The sequence below is a fragment of the Monodelphis domestica genome, chromosome 8 (assembly GCF_027887165.1).
Source record: "Monodelphis domestica isolate mMonDom1 chromosome 8, mMonDom1.pri, whole genome shotgun sequence".
Classification (NCBI taxonomy): Eukaryota; Metazoa; Chordata; class Mammalia; order Didelphimorphia; family Didelphidae; genus Monodelphis; species Monodelphis domestica.
In genome coordinates, this window is record NC_077234.1 from 75,674,872 (window position 1) to 75,695,301 (window position 20,430).

A 20,430-nucleotide genomic window follows, 5' to 3' on the forward strand; every position below is an offset into this window, starting at 1 on the left:
AATCATCTGTTGACCTCCAGGTCATACTGAAATATTCTCATCAACATCTAATTTGTTAGTCACTGAGTACCTGCCCCTGGGATACAGACAGGCATAAGTAAAAGGCTGCTATCATAACAAGTCATCATTGCATCATTGCATCTTGATATGGGAAATGCCAACTAAATAGTAAAAATAAATCACATTTATAGAACATATTCTGATATTGATCATCTGATTGATAATTGATAACCAGATCACATCACTTCTCAAATCTTCAATAGCTCTCAATTGCCTCTATGACAAAGTACAAAATCCTTTGCCTGGAATCTGTAAAACAGACTATATCAGATGCCCTCTTCAATAAACTGTAATGGTTTCCCATTACCTCAAGGATCAAATCTAAAAGCTTCCATTTGGCTTAAATTTTTTTTTTTTAATCCTCACCACTTCCCATTTTAGAATCAATACTAGGTATTGGTTCCAAGGCTAAAGAGCTATAAGGGCTCAGCAATTGGGGTTGAGTGAATTGCCTCAGAGTCATACAGCTAGAAAGTGCCTGAGGCCACATTTGAACTCAGGACCTCCCATCACTATCCACTGAGCCACCCAGGTGCCCCTCTCCCCATTTGGCTTTTAAAAGCCTTTCAACCTAACCTGTCTAATTTTGTACCTGACTCCCTTCCAAGTACTCTAAGAGTCAGTGACATTGGCTTCTTGACTGTTCTTCACACTGATTCTAGGAATTTTCTTTTCTTTTCATTTTGTTTTATTTGATGTGTTTTGTTTTTATATGACAAATATTTACAGATTATACTTACTTTGTGAGGTCACAATTAAACATTAATTAAGTAAAACTAATAATACAGTGACATCATCTAAAAGGATCTGCAACATTTCACATCTATTTCACCCTCTCACCTCCCTATTTTTAAACAATTATCATGAATCTATTTTCTCTCCTGGCAACCAGGTAATGAAGTGGATAGAGTGTCCTGCTTGGAATCAGGAAGCTCATCTTCCTGAGTTTAAACCAAAGTAAATCAGACATGAATAAAAGGCTGTTATAAAAAGTCATCACTGAATTTCACTGATATGGGAAATGCCAGCTAAGTATTAAAAAATAAATCATATTAATGTAATGCATACCCATCAAAATAAGATACTCACTTATCCCTGTTTGCCTCAGTTTTCTCACTTGTAAAATGAGCTGGAAAAGTAAATGGTAAACTATTTCCACTAGCTTTGTCAAGAAAATCCCAAATGGGCCACAAGAGTCTAAAATTAACACTTTTTTTTTTCTGGGAGGGTGATGATGATGAGAATCAGTAATAGTGATGGCAAAAAAAAAAAGAGACAGGGATATTGTAGCATTTTTAAAAAAAATTGCAAAGAAGATGGGCAGCTAGGTGGCATGCTATAAGAATGTCAGGAAGACTTGAATTCAAATTGGGCCTACTTCTGTCACCTTTGGCAAGTCATTTAATGTTTTTTGCCTTAATCAAATATTGATTAAGCCCCTACTGATCTAGGCTAAGCCCTTGGGATACAAAAAGAGCAATAGCAGTCCCTACCTCCCTTATCTGTAAAACAGAGACAATAATAGCAGCAAGTGCCAGGGTTATTATGAGGAGTAAGTGAAATAATTACTGTAATTGTAAAGTGCCTGGCATACTGACTGGCAGGGCAGCTTTGAAATGAGCACACCTGAATTTTTTATACAAAGATGTCATTAAGTCCAAATGAAGTTTTAAGTTCATTTAAATTTTTATTTTAAGTACTTATTTAATAAAGATTACACATTTTAATTAAGCTTATTAAAAATTTTATAACTACACCAACAGTTTTGGGATGCCCCTGTATTACAAAATTTGGCCACCAAGTTTTTTGAGTGTATTAAAGCTTAATTAAAGATGATACCCTTTAGGTAAGCTTATTGCAGTTTAGAGCCCCACTAAGAGTTTTAGGATACTCCTTTATGACAAAATTCAACCATGAAGTTTTAAGTATATTAAAGCATAACTAAAGATTATATATTTTAATTAAGTTGATTAAAATTAGGAAATGCACTAATAGCTTTGAGTCACCCCTAGATAACAATTTATCCACCACATTTTAAAGTGCATTCAAACTTAATTAAAGATGACAAACTTTAGTTGTTTATTAAAATTTAGGACTGCACTAAGAGTTTTGGGATACTTCTGGATAACAGATTCAGCCCTGTAGTTTTAAGTGTATCAAAGCTTTTTAAAAATTTAGGATTTGCTGGGGGGGGGGGGAGGGGGAAGCAGCTGGGTAGCTTAGTGGATTGAGAGCTAAGCCTATAGACAGGAGGTCCTAGGTTCAAATATGACCTCAGACACTTGCCAGCTGTGTGACCCTGGGTAAGTCACTTGACCTGCATTGCCTAGCCCTTACCACTCTTCTGCCTTGGAGCCAATACACAGAATTGACTCCAAGAAGGAAGGTAAGGGTTTAAAAAAAAAATTAGGATTGCATTAACAGTTTTGGGACACCTCTGGATTAAAAAATCCAGCCAAGAAATTTTTAAATGTATTAAAGCTTAATTAAAGCAGACACAGTTTAGTTAAGTTTATTAACATTTAGAATCACACTAAGAGTTTTGGAAATCCCTTTTATAACACAACACAGCCACCAAGTTTTGAAGTGCATTAAAGCTAAAGATTATATTTTAAGTTGTATAAAATTTAGCCTGGCACTACGAGTTTGGGGACACCTCTATATAACAAGATTCTGGCCACAATGTTTTGAGGATTTTCAAGCTTAATTAAAAATGACATATTTTAGTTAAAATTTTTTTTTGGGACGCCTCTATGACAAGATTCAGTAACCAAGTTTTAAGTGTATAAAAATATATAACTAAAGGTATTTTAATTAAGTTGCTTAAAATTAGGAACTGCACTGAGTTTTGGGGACGCTCTTGAATGACAAGATTCCATCCACAGGTTTTAAGTGTCTTCAGGCTTCATAAAAGAGGACACATTTTGGTGTAGCTTACTACCTTTTGGACACTTTCGGGGGACCGTGGGTCGGGGTCAAGTTCAGGTCAACAACAAGACGCAGTGCAGAGGACGGGCGCTTTAACACACCCCAGGCGCAGGTGGTGGGGTAGGGAAATTGGCGGGGAACCCCAGTTGCGAGCGCCCGCGCAGGGTCCCAGGCTGCAATGAGGTATCTGCACTAAAAACATAGGGAGGAGTCTGCCGGAACTCCCGGCTCCGCCCTCTTCTCCTGGTCGAAGGCTTTTCCCGCGCTTCGCGCCCCGCCCCATCGCTGAGCGCGCGCTGCTAGAAGCCTCCGGCGAGTCCTCACTCTTTCCGGGCCTGGGAAGTTTGCAGCGGCCCAAAAAGTTTCTTGTTTGTGGTGGCGCGGCAATGCAGCGCGACCAGCCTCTGAAGGTCCGCTCTGGGAACGAGCAGTGGCCTGAATCCAGCATGCAGCCAGCCGGAGGAGGGGGCGTCGGGGCCGGAGCCTGGAACCACAGCCGCGAGGCGCTGGAGCTACTGGAGACGCAGCTGCGCTGCTCGCGCTGGTAACTAACGCCAACCCTTTCCCTTTCCTGGTCCGGGGGCTGGAAAGGGGAAAATCCCCCCCCCCCCCGGGCCTCTGGGGCTGTGGTTGACCCCCTGGAGAGCACAGCCAGGGCCCCCAGGCCCGGCCCTGATCCCGCTAAGCGTCCACTCCCTTCCAGCTTTTCCCCGCGACCCCGAAAGAAACTTTCACCGGGGGCACCTTGTTTGGTTCCTTAATTTGCCCGCTATAGTATTGTTGCCGATGGATCTTCCGAAATATGCATGCAAATAAATGCAATTACTGTGTTTTATACAAATTAATTTCATTTAATTGGGCTACAGGAAAAACTTAACTAAAATTCAACAAGGGCAAAAAGCACTAGTAGAAACCGAGGGTCTTAGGGGCCCACAGTAGTTCCTGGTTATGTAACCATTGGATTTTTTTTTTCTCTTGTCACTTGGGTAGGGGGTGGAGCTTAGCCCAGTAGGTTGTTCATTGGACAGGAAGCTCCTAGTGTTTCTGTTTCTGAGATTTTTAGTTGTTGCGGTTGGATTTGGGGAGCCATGTATTGCCAGTTTCCATGGCATCCCTTCCAAGGACTTGTTTTTAACCATTAGGTTGTAATAAACAAACAAATTTTGGTTGGAAAAAATTTTTAAATTTAAAATAAATTATAAAGGAATAGTAGTAAATATAACTACTAATAAATAATATAAATTTTATAATTATATTTCTATAGAAATAATATATGATTACATATTTCATGTAATACATAAGTGTATGTATGTAAATCTGATATATTTATTTATACTTATAATTTATACATATAGTATTATTTATAGGTATAATATATAAATATAATTATATGATATTTTATGTGCATTCTGTAATATATAAATATGGTAATTAGCTATAGATGAATATAAATAAATATAAGAGTATATAAAATAACCCTTTCTGGGTCCATGTCTGGTTTTTGTTTGTTTTAGGTTTTTTTTTTTTAAACTTTGGACCCCTTTCTTGGCCATTCATATGGAATTGAGTGAGCCCAGCTCAGTACTGTTTTTGTCTGCTTGATGACTTTAACTGTCTTTCTTATAAGACTTTTCAGCCTCCTTTGTTCCAATTTAGCCCCAAATTTATTCATTCATTCATTCATTCTGAGTGTAATCTTCCAGAAGATCAGGAATATTTTGGGGGTTTTTTTGTGCTCTTCTTGGTAGCCCTGATTCCTAGAGCATCGATTCATAAACATTTATTGAGCACCCACTATGTACCAGGCAATATGCTAAGAAGTTCTGGTTAGCACATAGCAATAATCGAGTAAATGCTTGTTGACCCAAATACCTTTTCTGGTTTCCCCCCATAGTTGCACTACTGAAAGTAAATTATAAAGTGATGGGAAATAAATAATCATTATATTTATATTACAAAAATATAAACATAATTAGCAATAAACATAATTATATCTAACATTTTGATTTATGTTTTGCTTTTCAGATAAAAGGTATTCACCACAAAAAAAATTTTTGCACCAAAAAAGGAGGCTTTGTTTGTTTGTTGAAATGAGGATGATTTCACATGTGTTTCTTTCCCCTTTGGCAGGTTTAGTTAATGTTAGTTATGCTTAAATTTGCATGGAAAGATGAGGAGTTTGACTCTGCCAAATGAGAATTGGAAACTAAAAACCTGACAGCCTTAGATGCAGTGATAATTGGAAAGAAAATAGTTCCTTAGAAAACACACAGAAATCTGTCTCTCTTTTCTGGGTTTGTTGGGGGTAGAATGAGATGAGTGGGAAGCAGCTAAGTGTGTCTTATAAAGGGTAGTCTTTATAATCCTGAAATTTCCTTTTTACCAATACTATCCTCTGCCCATCAAATCTTTTATTAGATTGTAGAAAGGAAAGTAAGGATTTAGGAAACTTTTTTGTTCCTCTCTCTTATTTTACAGATTAGGAAACTAAGACCCAGAAGTAAAGGGACTTTTATGTACATACATAGCTAGATAGATATAGCTAAATTGTAGATTGATAAATGGAAAAATGATTAAGATAGACATACTTAGATATTAGATAAATTACTTAGTGTATGGTTAAGCACTGTGGAAATAAATTCAAGTAAGACATGATGGAATGTTATTCTCTAAGAAACGATGAAAATGATGACAAGAAGAATAGAGATTTTTGCATAAACTAATTCAATCAGTTAACAAACATTTAAGCTTTTATGGTGGATAGAGTGCTGGATCTGAAATTAGGACATATCATCTAACTAAATTCAAATCTGGCTTCAAACACCAGCTATGTGACCCTGGTCAAATCACTTAACCCTGTTTGCCTCAGTTTCCTCATCTGTAAAATGAGCTGGAGAATAAATGGCAAACCACACCAGTGTCTTTGCCAAGGAAATCCCAAGTGATGTCACAAAGAGTAGTATGGGCCTTATAATGATTGAACAACAAAAATAAATAAAAACTGGGAATACAAATTGCAGCTGTTGAGAGAAAGTTCTTGTCCTGAAGGTGCTTCCATTCTAGTGAAGGATGACTGTATAAAAAAAAAAAGAGCCCAGCTTCCCAGTGGTCCAAGTTCTTTTGGGAGAAGGGAAATGAGGATGATGGCAGAGATGTTGGTGGCATGATGTGGTGATGCTTGGGAAGTGACTTGTAGATATCCAGGGGACAAGATGAAGGTGAAGCTCACCTGTAAGAGCCTGGTTTCCTTGGGGAAAGAATTGGAGATTCCAGTCCATGAGTAGAATGAGATGTCATGTCTGGGGAGTTGTATGGAGCATCCTTTTGGGATTGTAGGAGAGAGAAAGGTGGGTGCATTTATATAGCACCTACAATGTGCCAGGCACTGGGCTTACACATTTATTTGATCCTCACAAACAACTCTGCAATTATTATTATAGATGCAATTATTATCCCCCTTTTATAGTTGAGGAAGTAGCATGACCAGGATTGGAACCTAGGACTTTTCAAATACATATATTTCTAACTCAATGGACAAGACTAGAGGTTCAAACTAAAAGGAATTAATTTGGTGAAAGGTAATATTACCCAAAGTCCTAGAAAAGGACCTTGCTCTCTTTTCCTGAATGGAATGCTGGAAATGAATGTAAAATACAAATGTAGCCCAGGAGAAAATGATTAAGTGGCAAAATATGATCTCCATCGAAGCAGCAATATGGAGGATTCTTGAAGATATGTAATTTATCTCTGTCATCCTTAAGCACTAATTTGGGAAAGGAGGGGGAGGTTTTAGGGAATGGGTCCCAGTTAACTAGACAAGTATGAATATTCCCTAAAGTTGGAAATAGAAATTTTATTAGTTTATCAACCAACCTAAATGAGGCAGTGGGTGGAGTATCTGGACTTGGAGATCTGTTGCTTCCTGGCTATCTGTGACCAAGGACAAATTATCTTTCCTCTTTGAGCCTCACTCTACTGATCTGTAAAATGGTTATAATAATACCTCCACTGCCTAGCCTACAAGGTTGTTGTGATACTCTGAGATGTTTCTAAAGTTCTTTGTAAGTTCATTTAAAGTGTTATATAAATTTATGTAAAACCAAAAGGAGAAAACTAGGGTATTTGGGGAAAAAAAGATACACATTCTTATTTTAACTTATTTTAATACTTATTACCTTAGGCTGGTTACTTTTCGTTCATGCTCATCAATTTCCTCAAATGCAAAAGTCAGGGAGTTGGTTTAGTTAATTTATTTAAAAACTTCTTTCCTCAGTTATACACATTTCCATATTGTTCATTTTTGTAAGTGAAACATCTTATAAAATAAAACCCAAACCCCAAATAAACAAATGAAAAATCTTATGCTTTCATGCATTCCAGCTCCCAACAGTTCTTTCTCTGGAGGTGGAGAACATTCTTTGTCATAATGTATATAATATTATAAATAGTTAATTTCTAAGGGCTTTTTCTACTTCAGAATTCCACAATCCTTTAATTCCCTTGTCCACATTCCATATTCACCTAGGAACCACTTAGAAATTGGGTTTTTCAGGGGCATTTAATGTCAGGGCTTCACTTAGCTTTCAGTGAAATCTTCAATTGTAAATAAATTCATTTGCTGTTCCAGATTCTATTTAAAGAGAGGACAAAACAGAGCTTCTCCCCAATATACCAACCACATAACTTCTAGTTTTCTCTTTATTTTGGAATTAGTATTTTTTTCTTTTCTCTTTTGGTCTTTGGAATTTGTTGGTTTTTGGTCCCTAAACCAGGTACCTTCTTCCTTCCTCCTTCCTTTTCAGCTTCTTTCAGTGCATTATATTAAAAGATTCCAGTGCAAAATCCTTGAAGACAGGGATTGTCTTTTGTTTTTATTTGTATCCTACAATACTTAGTATAGTGTCTGTCACTTTTTTTTAGTCATTTTTCAGTTGTTTCCCACTCTTCATGACCCCCTTTTTGGAGTTTTCTTGGCAGAGATGCTAGAGTAGTTTGCCATTTCCTTCTCCAGCTCATTTTACAGATGAGGAAAGTTGGGTTACCAGAACTCAGGCTCCCAAGTCTTGTTTTCAGGTCCTCAAGCAGAATTAGTTCTTTAGCCCTTCTCTATAAATCTAATGAGTGAGAAGGAAAAAAGGATATAAAAGAATTCTGTCCCTCTTTTCAGATGGCAAGCAGGTAGGGATGGGGAAGAAAAATAGGGAGCTGAGATAGTTTGCAAATGAGATAATAGATTTTTGGATTCTTCTAGCCAACAAGAATATATTTGGAATTGGTACCTACTGTGTACAAGACCCCATTCCGTGTATTGGAGGTATGAAGACAGTCCCTGGCTCATATAGACCATTTGGCTTTATATAGCTGAAATTCAACTAGGAAAATACACTTTTTCAGTGTTTCTGCTGGGACTTTGGCAATGAAAATGCTTCTGTTATGTTAATGGGGCAGCTTGCTGGTGAATTGAGCCAGTTTGGAGTTAGAAAGACCTGAGTTTGAATATGGCTTCAGACTCTGTGTGTGACCCTAGGCAAGTCACTGGACCTCTGTTTGCCTCACTTTTGTCATCTGTAAAATGGAGATCATAAGAGCATCTTCTTCCCAAGGTGGTTGAAAAGGTCAAATAATCTGAAATAATAATTATAAGGCACTTAGCACAGTGACTGGCACATCATAGGTGCTATATCAGTGTTAAATATTATTATTATCATTTTCTTGGAAAGAATTATTTTGGTGTAACTCAGATTCTTACCCCTTTAGCTGTTTATTCTGAAATCTGACCTTTCTATAGTAACATTTTTTTTAAACCCTTACTTTTCGTCTTAGAATCAGTACTGTGCATTGGTTCCAAGGCAGAAGAGCGAGCAGTAAGGGCTAGGCAGTGGTATTTAAGTGATTTGTCCAGGGTCACATAAGAGGTAGGAAGTGTGTGAGGCTAGATTTGAACCCAGGACCTCCCCTCTCTAGGCCTGACTCTCAACCTACTGAACCACCTCCCTGAACCCCATTCTATAGTAACTTTGGAAAAATAGTTTTGTTTTTCCTTGGTTTAAAAGCAAGCAAACAAAAACAAGGTAAAACTAATTAGAGAGTTAATGCCTGAGTTTTAGTTCTCAACCTTTCTTGGTAACCGCTGGGGATTGGACTAAGCAGAGAAATAATACAATTTTAATTCAGCAGACTTTTCTGTGCCCCTACTGGTGATTACTGCAGGGGATACAAAGACCTCCTCTCAAATGGAACAGTCCCTGACCTCAGGAATTATTCCTTCACTTAATCTTACTAAGCTATTTTCATGAATTGCTTCATTTAATCCTTACAAATTCCCCGTGAAATAAGTAATGTTATTCCCATTTTATTGGTGGGAAAACTGAGGCTCCTGGAGATTAAGTGAAGGGTCTAGTGAAGAGGGGCATCCTTGGGATTTAACTCCCAGGCTGCTCTTGAGGCTATACCCCACTCCATTGCTGGTTGGTAATTCTCCAAGTAAAATTAATTCAGTTTACTAGGAAGGCTATTATCATACACTTCTGCTGAAAAGCCATAGAATATTCATTTTTTCTAGAAAATAAGTTGTGTCAAATGAAGCCTTGTTTTGCATAAGGCAATAGTGGCTTCAGATTTTATTGTATATGCTGCCCATAAGTTTTATTCCACAAGCCTGCTGTGGGAATGGAGGAGAGAGGAATCATTTACTAATCATTCATTAAGCACCTACTATGTATCAAGCTTTGTTAAAGATACAGAGACAAAAATGTAAATATTAAACCTCCCCAATTCCCCCTAGTGTAACTGGAGAAATAATGTCTACATGTATACACCAGGTAACTGGGACAGGATGGGGGCAGGCATTTCTGGGAGCAGAAATTCCCCTTTGGCCATTTTGGCTGTATATAGAGTTGTTGTTTTTTTAAATCCTTACCTTCCATCTTGGAATCAATACTGTGTATTGGCTCCAAGGAAGAAGAATGGTAAGGGCCAGGCAATGAGAGTTAAGTGACTTGCCCAGGGTCACATAGTCAGTAAGTGTCTGAGGCTAGATCCAAAGGCATCTATTTATTTACTTATTTACTTATTCATTTATTCATCCATTTCTTTATTTATTCATTTATTCATTCATTTATTTATTTATATTTTTATTCATTCATTTATTTATTCATCCATTTATTCATTCATTCATTCATTTATTTATTTATTTGTTTGTTTATTTATGCATTCATTTATTTGTTTGTTTATTTTTAAGCCCTTACCTTTCCTCTTGGAATCAATACTGTGTATTGGTTCCAAGGCAGAAAAATGGTAAGGGCTAGGCAATGGGGGTCAGGTGACTTGCCCAGGGTCACACAGCTGGGAAGTGTCTGAGGTCAGATTTGAACCTAGGATCTCCCATCTCTAGGCCTGGCTCTCAATCCACTGAACCACCCAGCTGCCCCCTGTATATAGAGTAATTAAAGGTGAATAATGGGTGGTCAGCCTGGAAAGGGAGACCAGACTATACTGGAAATATTTCACTAAACTGAGTATTTTATTCTAAAGGCAAGAGGAAGCAACAGGAGTGTGGCAAGATGGATTGAAGGGGTGGGAAAGTCTTGAGGCAGAAAATTCATTTTAGGGGATCGTTGTGATAGTTTGGACCAGAGATGATGAGAGCCTGGATCAGAATTGGCTAGAGCACTGGACTTGGAGTTAGGAAGATCCGTTTCCAATGCAGCATCTGACATTTACTAGCTGTGTGACCCTGGGCAAGACAATTCACTCTGTTTGCCTCAATTTCCTCATCTGTAAAATGAGCTAGAGAAGGAAAAGGCAAACTACTCTAGCATCTCTGCCAAGAAAACTCCAGAAAGGGGGGGTCATGAAGAGTGGGACACAACTGAAAAATGATTTAAAAAAAAGTGAAATACTAAGTATTGTGGGATACAAATAAAAACAAAAGACAATCCCTGTCTTCAAGGATTTTACACTGGAATCTTTGAATATAGCCTACTGAAAGAAACTGAAAAGGAAGGAGGAAGGAAGAAGGTACCTGGTTTAGGGACCAAAGACCAAAAGAAAAAAAATACTAATTCCAAAATAAAGAGAAAACTAGAAGTTATGTGGTTGGTATATTGGGGAGAAGCTCTGTTTTGTCCTCTCTTTAAATAGAAACTCTGGAGCTTGTGGCTCTGCTCTTCTAGTGAGAGCTGGGAGTACCATTTACAAGGTAGGTTGACTTCATTATGGAACATCCCTTTTTGACTTTAATGCTACATAAGGCTCCAAAAGGATGTTGACTAATCTTTAAGGGGCCAGATGGCTATTGATATGATGCAGTCCAGGCCTCCTAAAAAGTTCCAGAGCTATTTAAAAAATTACAAAAAATGAAGTCAGTCCAGTTCATCCTTTGAAAGTCGACAGACAACACATTAGTAAACATCGGGGAAAAAATAGTTTGTTCCCAAAGGAAGGAGGATTTGACAAGCAGCATGGGCGGTGTATAATCCCAGGTTTCATGTAAATTCAGATTGTGACAGCTACTTAGTGAATTATAATAATTAGGTGTGTATTTGCATTTTTGATTGGCTTCCAGTGATTTGGGGAATTTTCCAGTGTTCTTTTGTTTGTCTTAAAAATAACAACATTGAAAACCAGTGTTCACTTTGTAGCTTTAAGATGTCTTTTGAGACGTCTTTTCTATTGTGTTTTGTTTTTGTTTTTGTTTTTTTAGTTTTTCTTTTGGCTTTCTGAGAAGAGTGGGATTCCAGGGGTCAATTTTTAACTTTCTTGGAGGTAGAATTGGGGCAGTTTTGGAATCAGCAAGTGTTTATTAAGCACCTACAATGTGCTAGGTACTTCCCTATGAGAAGGGGAATACAAAGGTAGGCTTTGAAGTTCAGCATCCAAAGGATGCCAATAACTTTGTACAATTGGGGATAACCAACAGAGGGAAGTCACTAGCACCTGCATTCATCATCTCCTGAGTCTGCTTTGTCTTAACTTCTGGACCACTTGTAAAATGAAGGGATTAGACTAGATGAACTATAAGGTCCCTTCCATCTTTAAATCGATGATTCTGTGACACCTTCAAGAACTTTTGGTGTTCAGAACCTTTCTTTTTGATGAAGGATTCTCAGACATGATACTTGCTCAATTCCCTTTACTGATGGAGGATTACTGGAAAATAGATGATTGACAGCTATTTTCTTGCTTTTTTTGCACTTATAACCAAGCTGGTTGTTATGCTTCATATGGCTGAGATTGTCGTAGCTCTTACATGGATTAGTAAAGTCTTATCTAAAATTCACCCAGGATTTAAGACAAAGGTTCTTTTCCTTCCAATGCTTTCTCAACTTCTACCTGCTGATGTGTCTTTCCTTATTGTCTGGCTTTCTCTCTGAGATATTTCTAAAAGAACTACTCCTAAGGCTGAACTCCTGAATGAGTGAAAAAATATTTATTAATTGCTTAATTAATGTGCTAAGCTGAACACACACTAGCAGGTAGGACGCAGGGAAAATTGAGTTCAAATCCTTTCTCTGAATTGTACTGTTCCAGTGATCCTAGGGGAGACACTTTTAAACTTTCTAAGAAACTCTTAAGATTATAAATGCAGATATGGGGTTGACTTGCATTAATAGGGTTCCAGTAAAGTCACATAAAATCACATTAAAAAAATAAGCAAGTCAGAACTGAAACCCAGCACTGAAGGTAAAATAAAAAGTGAGCCAGACCTCTTAAGTTTCCTTCTAAAAATGTCTCAATTAATGATCCTATAAATCTGTTATCCAGTGTTCTTTTCACTGTATCATACTCCGTATAGGTCCTCAGATAAGCCACTCCATCACCCAACTCTGGGTATTTTCACTGGCAGACCCTTTTGTGCCTAAAATGTTCTCCCTCTTCATCTCTGTTCATTCCCTGTCTTCCTTCAAGTTCCAGCTGATATCTAACCTTCTACAGGAAACTTTTTCCTATTCTCCTTAATTCTAGTATCTTCCCTTAATCAATCTGTAAACATTTGTTAAACATCTATAATGTGCCAGTTATATTCTAAGTCCCTTTGTTGATTCCCAATTTTTCTAGTTGCTTACAAATTATTAGTGGACTTTCCAAGGATTGTCTTTTAAAATTTTTAAAATTTTATTTGTTTAAAAAAAAACCTGACTTTCCATCCATCCATCCATCCATCCATCCATCCATCCATCCATCCATCCATCCATCCATCCATCAATACTGTATATTAGTTCCAAGGCAGAAGAGCAGTAAGAGTTAGGCAGTGAGGGTTGAGTGTCCATGGTTACATGGGGAGAAAGTATCTGAGGTCAAATTTGAACCAAGACCTCCTGTCTTTAGGCTTGATTCTCAATTGGCTGAGCCACCTGGTTGCCCTGGGATTGTTTTTTACCTTTGTTCCCCCAGTGTCTGGCACTTTGTAGGTGTTTAAAGAAGGTAGACACATTGACTAGCTGATTAAATAAACAAATACCACTGGATGGTAAATTCTGAAAGAGGAAAGTCCTGTGCTCACTACCTTTCAAATTAGGTAGTTTTAAGCATCTCCCCTATTTTCTAAATGAGAAATGTGATGCTAAAGAAGTTAAATGACTTGTCTATCATCAAGCAACTTGTAAAAGTCTAAAGAGCAATTTGATCCTAGGTTTCCTGACTCCTAAGTTCAGTCAATCAATAATTGATAAATATTTATGAAGGACCTACTATGTGCAAGGAACTGTTCTTGACCTCAATATTACATTTATCATAGCCAACATGATTCATTGATGAGGAAATCAGAGTTGGTTCCTCCCCCCCCCCCCCCCCAATGTTGTAATGAAATGGATCTAAAGTACACTTAATAGATTGTTCAGGGCCCCCAGCTTCTAGTAAGCAGAGGACCAAAGGCATGAGGAGCCACCTCCTTGATGAGCATCTTATCTTAATTGAGCTGTTTCTGTGTTCCCTTCCTTATCCAAGCAGCTGGCCACTGCTTTTTAAATAAAACACTTCATTGTCTAAACTGGTGCTATAGTCAGAAATTGCATAGAGTGGGTAATCAAAAAGCATTTTGTGATGAAAGAACCATGAAAATGTATTTAGTAAAAGTGCATTAAGTGAGGAGGACTTTTCTATGTCCCAGTCTGTTTGGGAAGTCTGTCAGCCCTTACCCAAATGCCATCTGCTTCTAGAGGAAATTCTCAAGACAGGATAACCAAACCCTCTCTATTTCTCTGGGTCTGCTTCAGTTTTGTATCTCTTAGGATACTGTTGAACTTGTCTCAGAAATGGAGAGCCTTTCAAATTTACTTATTAATTTTTATTGATTCTTTTACATTACCAAAATTTCCTCCAGTCTTCCTCTCCCTTCTTCCAGAGAGCCGCATCATAAAACAAATAATATTTTTAAAGTAAAAAGACAAAAAAGAGGAAAATAAAATAATATTGATATATTGCAAGAATTTGAAAATATGTACAATGTACTATATTTGTGGACCTACATCTGCAAAAGGCAGTGGTGTCTTCTTGAATCTTTTCTTTGGAGCCTTGCTTGTTCTATGTAATTTTGCAGCATTTTTATGCGTTTTTTTTCCCATTTACATTGTTATAGTGTTTCTTGACTCTGCTAATTTCATTTTGCCTCATTTCATATAGATCTTTTCATATTTCTCATTCATCATTTCTTAGAGTAATATTCCTTTACATTCATATGACCACAATTTATCTTGGTTATTTGCCCAATCAATGCACATCGGTATTGTCTTCCAATTCTTTGCTATTACAAAAAGTGTTGCTAATATGTTTTGGTGTATATGGGGACTTTCTTAATTAATGTATTTCTTGGTTATAAACTTGCCTGTGGAATCTCTGCATCAAAGGACATGGGGCATGTTAGTCATTGCTTAATAATTATTTTAAAAAAGGGCATTTTTAACTGAGTGGTTAGCTTTTGGGATAATTGCTTCTGAAGTACTTGTTCTTCCTCTCTAACCTCCCATCACCCCATTTTTTTGGGTTTTTTTAATTGTCAAGCATTTTCAGCTTTAATGACTTTTTTTTTTGCACTTAGTATTAAATTAGCAAATCTCCAGCTTTAAATACCTGGAGACCCTTTGAAATGGGAGGTACTACATAATCATCTTTCTTAGATTAAATAACATTTGGTGTCTAATGGACAACCTTGCTTACAGGTTAAGAAGAGTTTTGCCTCAGTAAAACTTTATTTTTTTCTTTTCTTCTTTTCTGTATGCAGAGAATTTACATATCATTAAGACCTTCATTTCTTAAGCTTATTTTTGTCACTGCTTAGTACTTCTAAGTCAAAGGATTATGACAGCAGAGACCTTTTCTTATCAGTTGCTTGTGATGTCATAGAATTATAATGACAGATAAGGGGGAATAAAGCAAAATCCTTGAATTTTCAAGGAATAGAAATCCTGTTATGTAAATGTCCTTTGTTATATAAAACCAGCAGCATTAAAAAAAAAAAGACTAGGAAATAATGGCTAAGCTAGAAGTGGAAATCATAGCAAATTAGGAGAAGTGACCTTAGAGAGAGCATCTGGATCATATCAGATCATAATGATGTTTTCATTTCATTCATTAGTAAGCATTTATTGAATATCCACTGTGTGCATTCCAACATTGTTGCAAGGGAGGATGCAGAAAAAATTAGAAGGCATGACCCTAACTCTCCAGATAGTTTGCACTCTAGTTTGGGAGATGGGTATAAAGTAGTACAAGTCAATGCCTAGTTTAGCCCCACAGATCTCCTTGCAAAATGATTTAGAAGGGCAATTTAGTGGTTTATGAGACTTAAACTAGAATTTGAAGGATAGGTAAGATTGAGGGAGATGACATTGGTACCTTGTAAGGAGTTTTGAACTTGGAAAATCAGAGGGCTTGAATTTTTTTCTCTGCTACTTTGGAAAGTCATTTAACTGCCCTTCGCTTTATGATATTTATCTATAAAAAGGATAAAGGTGGGGGTGCTGTGTATTAGATGGGAGTTCTCATGCCCCTTCCAACTTGAGATTTATTCTGTGGTCCTGTCACCAAAGGAAGAAAGGACATTCTAGGGTAGTAAAACCCTGGACTAGAGAATGGAGCTGGTAGGTTTGAGGGAGCACTCAGGAGACTGGGATAATTTAGTACAGAAGATTCTATTGTGGAAGAGGGGGAAGCTGGGTGGTTTAGGATAGAGAGACAAGCCTAGAGATGGAGGTTCTGGGCACAAATCTGGCCCCAGATACCTCCTAGCGGTGTGACCCTGAACATGCCATTTAACTCCCATTGTCCAGCCCTTTACTACTCTTCTGCCTTTGACCAATACACAGTATTGATTGTAAGATGGAAGATTCTAAGAGGGAGATTCTGAGAGAGAGTGAGAGTTAGGACATTATCCTTTAGATATAGTTGCTTTTTGCTTGGAACTGTATAAACAAACAACTCCTTCCCTCAAGGAATTTACTGTGTTCTAATTGGAATAGATGACTCTTAAAAGTGGAGAAAGAAAGCTGAAGTAAATAATGGGCGTCAGAGGAGGTGGCTTGTCTGAAGGGCCAAGATCTGGTGAAATCTCACTTATCTGAGCCCAGGGACCCAAGGGCAGAGTCTTGGTGGTCCTGGTGTTAGGGGGGAGGAGTGTGGCTGGAGTGGAAGCATCCTGACCTGGCAATAAAGGGGAAATTGAACAAACAAATGAAAAAGCATTTGTCATGCACTTAGTTTGTGACCAGCTCTGTACTAAACCCAAGGAGTACATGCATAAGCGAACTTTGCCCTCCTGAAAAGTCATCTCAAGGGAGTGGGAGGGTGGCCTTTTTCCTATGTTAATACTAATATTTCCACCAGTTGTTAATTCTATTTGTAGCCTTGGGATCCCACAGTGCTTGGGTTAAAGTGGGTAGAGGTAATCACTAGATAAAGGAAAAGCTACTAACAAAAGTAATTTATTAAACAATTCATACATGTGAATACTTTGTAGGAGGTGGGCCAGATCTTCTGTTTTAGGACTAGGATTCTTAGCCCTGTCTGGGGCATGGATCTCTTGCCTTTCAGGAGCTCCCAACTTAATGCAGGAAATTATATATTTTTTAGAATTTTTTAATTTTAGGGTTTTAAAAAAATAGTATTTAAAATGATAAGAGATAAACAAGTTATATCCAGAAAAATAATAGGAAATTATTATGAGGAGGCCCTAGAATTAAGTGGGTTTGGGAAAGGTAGAAGATGGTATTTTAGTTGGATATGAAAGAAAGCCAGGAAAATCAGCAGGTTGGAGATATGGAGGGAACAGCATTTGAGACATGGGAGACGGCCAGAGAAAATATCTTAAAAAAAATCCTTATCTTCTTAGAATCAATACTGTATATTGATTACAAGGCAGAAGAGTGGAAAAGGCTAGGCAGTGGAGGTTAAGCAACTTGCTCAGGGTCACATAGCTGGGAAATGGTCCAATTTGGACCTAGGACCTCTTAACTTGAGTCCTAGCTCAATCCACTGAGCCACTTAGCTGTACCCCAAAATAGCTTTTTTGAAAGACTCCCTTTGGTAGTCTTAGAGCCTGTGGACCACTCAGAATAATTGGTTTGTTATCTATATTTACAGTAAAAGGAAATGGCAAATTTCATATAGAGGTTAGTTAAAATAAAGACAGATTTTTTTTTTATTCAAGTTGATGGACTCCCCTGAAATATATCCATGATTAAGAACTTCTGGTAGTCTGAGGGACTTAGGACACCAATACAGATAGGTATAATGCACTCTATTACGTTCTGTGCATTAGTCTGTCAGTGTCTATAGATCTGAGAGAAAAATTTATGCCATTTCAGAATTAGGAAGTGTTTTATGAAGAAGTGACAATTGAGCCTTTCCCCCTTAATTAAATTAAATTTAATTGTATTTAAACAATTTTTGATAATTGTTTTCTTTAAAAAAAATACCTACCCCTGCATTACATGCTGATGACAATTTTTAATATTTGTTTTCTGACATTTTGGAATCTATGTTCTTTCCCTCCCTCCCATCTCTTCTCCCTTTCCAAGAAGGCAGGAAATGATATAGATTATACATATATTATTGTATACTATTTTCATGTTTGTCATGTTGGGAAACAAGACAAACAAGCTTACACTAGAAAAAAATTCGTGGAGGAAATAAAGTGAAGAATGCTATATTTCAATCTGCATTTGGAAGCCATCTGTTCTTTCTATGGCAGTGGAGATCCTTTTCATTATGAATTCCTTGGACTTGTCCAAGATTGGCAGTGGAGCTATAAGCAATGAGTAGTAATTCAGCAGGTTAGGAGTGGGAGCCAGGGTATTCCTGGACAAATTAGAGACTTCTGGCTGCCACTGGTGAGTTTGCCAAATATTCACCCAGTCCCAAGTATGCCAGAGGTAGGACTTGAACTCATCTCTTACCATTTTGGATACTACTATTTTTTTAAAAACTAATCTCTGTTTTAGAATCAATACTAAGTATTGGTTCCAAGGTAGAAGAGTGGTACGAGCTAGGCAAAGGGGATTAAGTGACTTGCCCAGGGTCCCATTGCTAGGAAATGTCTAGGGCCATATTTGAACCCAGGACCTCCCATCTCTATGCCTGGTTCTCTATCCAGTAAGCCACCAGCTGCCTCAAATACATACTATATAAAGAATGCCTTAAAATATCCATGGTCTAAAAAAGGCAATAGGCTTTGTAAAATAATAGTTTGTTACCTACTTTTTTCATCATCGTCAGCCTGGAAGAAAGAAGTGTCTCAGGACCACAAAGACATTCTGACATATGCACCACTCATTTTTATCAAGTATGCTCTTTGTGAAATGTGATAGAAAAAGTCAGGTATTGTGAGTTTTTAAAAAGTAATGGCTTGTATAATGTCAGTGAACACCCTTTTAGATCTCTTGAGAGTGAGAATGTGGTTGTATACTCTGCTTTTGTGCCGCTTCTGAAAAGCTCAATTTCACTTTAATGCTTTTAGCTTCTAAAATGTGCAATGTGACACTTTTAATCTTTCTAGAGATGTGGAAATATTTTTATTGATATGTAGTGTGTATACACAGGTAATAGGACCATAATGCTGTAAATACTTAAAGGGGTCTCCAGATACTGTAGCAAACCAAGCATAGAGCTTGGTGCTCATGTAAATCTTGACCTTTTCCTGATTTTTTTTCACTCTCCCCCTCAATGCCTCATGCTGGCATTGTAATAACTGTGTTTGGTTTAATAGGGCAGTTTCTTTAATAGAATTATCTATAATGATAGGCATTTAAAAAACCCTCTCCTGGATTTTGGAAAGACAGGTATACTAATGCATTGTTGGTGGAACTGTAAATTAATAAAACCATTCCAGAAAACAGTTTGCAATTATGCAAATAAAGTGACTAAAATGCTCATTCTCTTTGATTCAGATAGTCTGCTCTTAGCCATATTTCCAAGAATGTTACTGACGAACATCTCCAAATATAAAAAAAAAAGTTTATAATAGCTCTTATGATAATAAAGAATTGGAATAATAAGATATCCATCAATTATGGAATGGTTAAACAAATTATAGTGTTTGATAAGTAATAGAACATTACCATGCTGTAAGAAATGGCAAAGATGATGATTGTAGAGAAGAATAGAGATTTATGTAAACTGATAGTCAATAGACATTTATTAAACATTTTTAAGCCAACCTCCCTTCTTTCTTCTTTCCTTCCCTCTCTTTCACCCTCTCCCGCCCTCTCTCCCTCTCTCTCTCAATCCCTTCCTTCCTTCCTTCCTTCCTTCCTTCCTTCCTTCCTCCCTTCCTTCCTTCCTTCCTTCCTTCCTTCCTTCCTTCCTTCCTTCCTTCCTTCCTTCCTTCCTTCCTTCCTTCCTTCCTTCCTTCCTTCCTTCCTTCCTTCCTTCCTTCCTTCCTTCCTTCCTTCCTTCCTTCCTTCCTTCCTCCCTCCCTCCCTCCCTCCCTCCCTTCCTTCCTTCCTTCCTCCTTCCCTCCCTCCCTCCCTCCCTTCCTTCCTTCCTCCTTCCTTCCTTCCTTCCTTTCTTCCTTTCTCTTGTCTTTCATTCTCTCCTTCCCTTCCTCCTTCCCTTCCTCCCTTCCTTTCTTTCTTCCTTTCTCTTTTTTCTTTCTCTTGTCTTTCATTCTCTCCTTCCCTTCCTCCCTCTCTTCCTTTTCTCCAAGCACTGTTTCTACAATTTAGTGTAAATTTTCTATCTGTTCCCTCCCTTGGCTCCCATTGGTCACTGTTAAAAACAAGCACCCAAATAGCACCTTGTCCTATACTTCTTGAGAACAATGAATGCCTTTGCTTCTGAAGAGTCTTCGAGAGCATAGTAATTAACAAGTGTCATTCATATACCCTGGTTGTCGTCCTGTGACTTGACATAAACACTATGTGATCCTGATTTCCAAGCTCAAATTGTATTTCTGATGTGAAAAATAACTATATTCTTTTCTTTAAGACATAACTCACTCCCTCTTCA

At 37.6% G+C, this 20,430-nt stretch overlaps 1 protein-coding gene across 1 annotated transcript in view; it reads left to right on the top strand.

The window, feature by feature from the left end:
* Nucleotides 1-3,226: 3,226 nt before the first annotated feature.
* BARD1 (BRCA1 associated RING domain 1) overlaps nt 3,227-20,430 on the top strand; it is a 140,887-nt gene continuing 123,683 nt past the window's right edge. Inside the window, exon 1 of the mRNA XM_007501787.3 lies at nt 3,227-3,532. Within this exon, the coding sequence (XP_007501849.1) occupies nt 3,375-3,532 (158 nt within the window). The 5' untranslated portion in view covers nt 3,227-3,374. The remainder of the gene's footprint in view (nt 3,533-20,430) is intronic.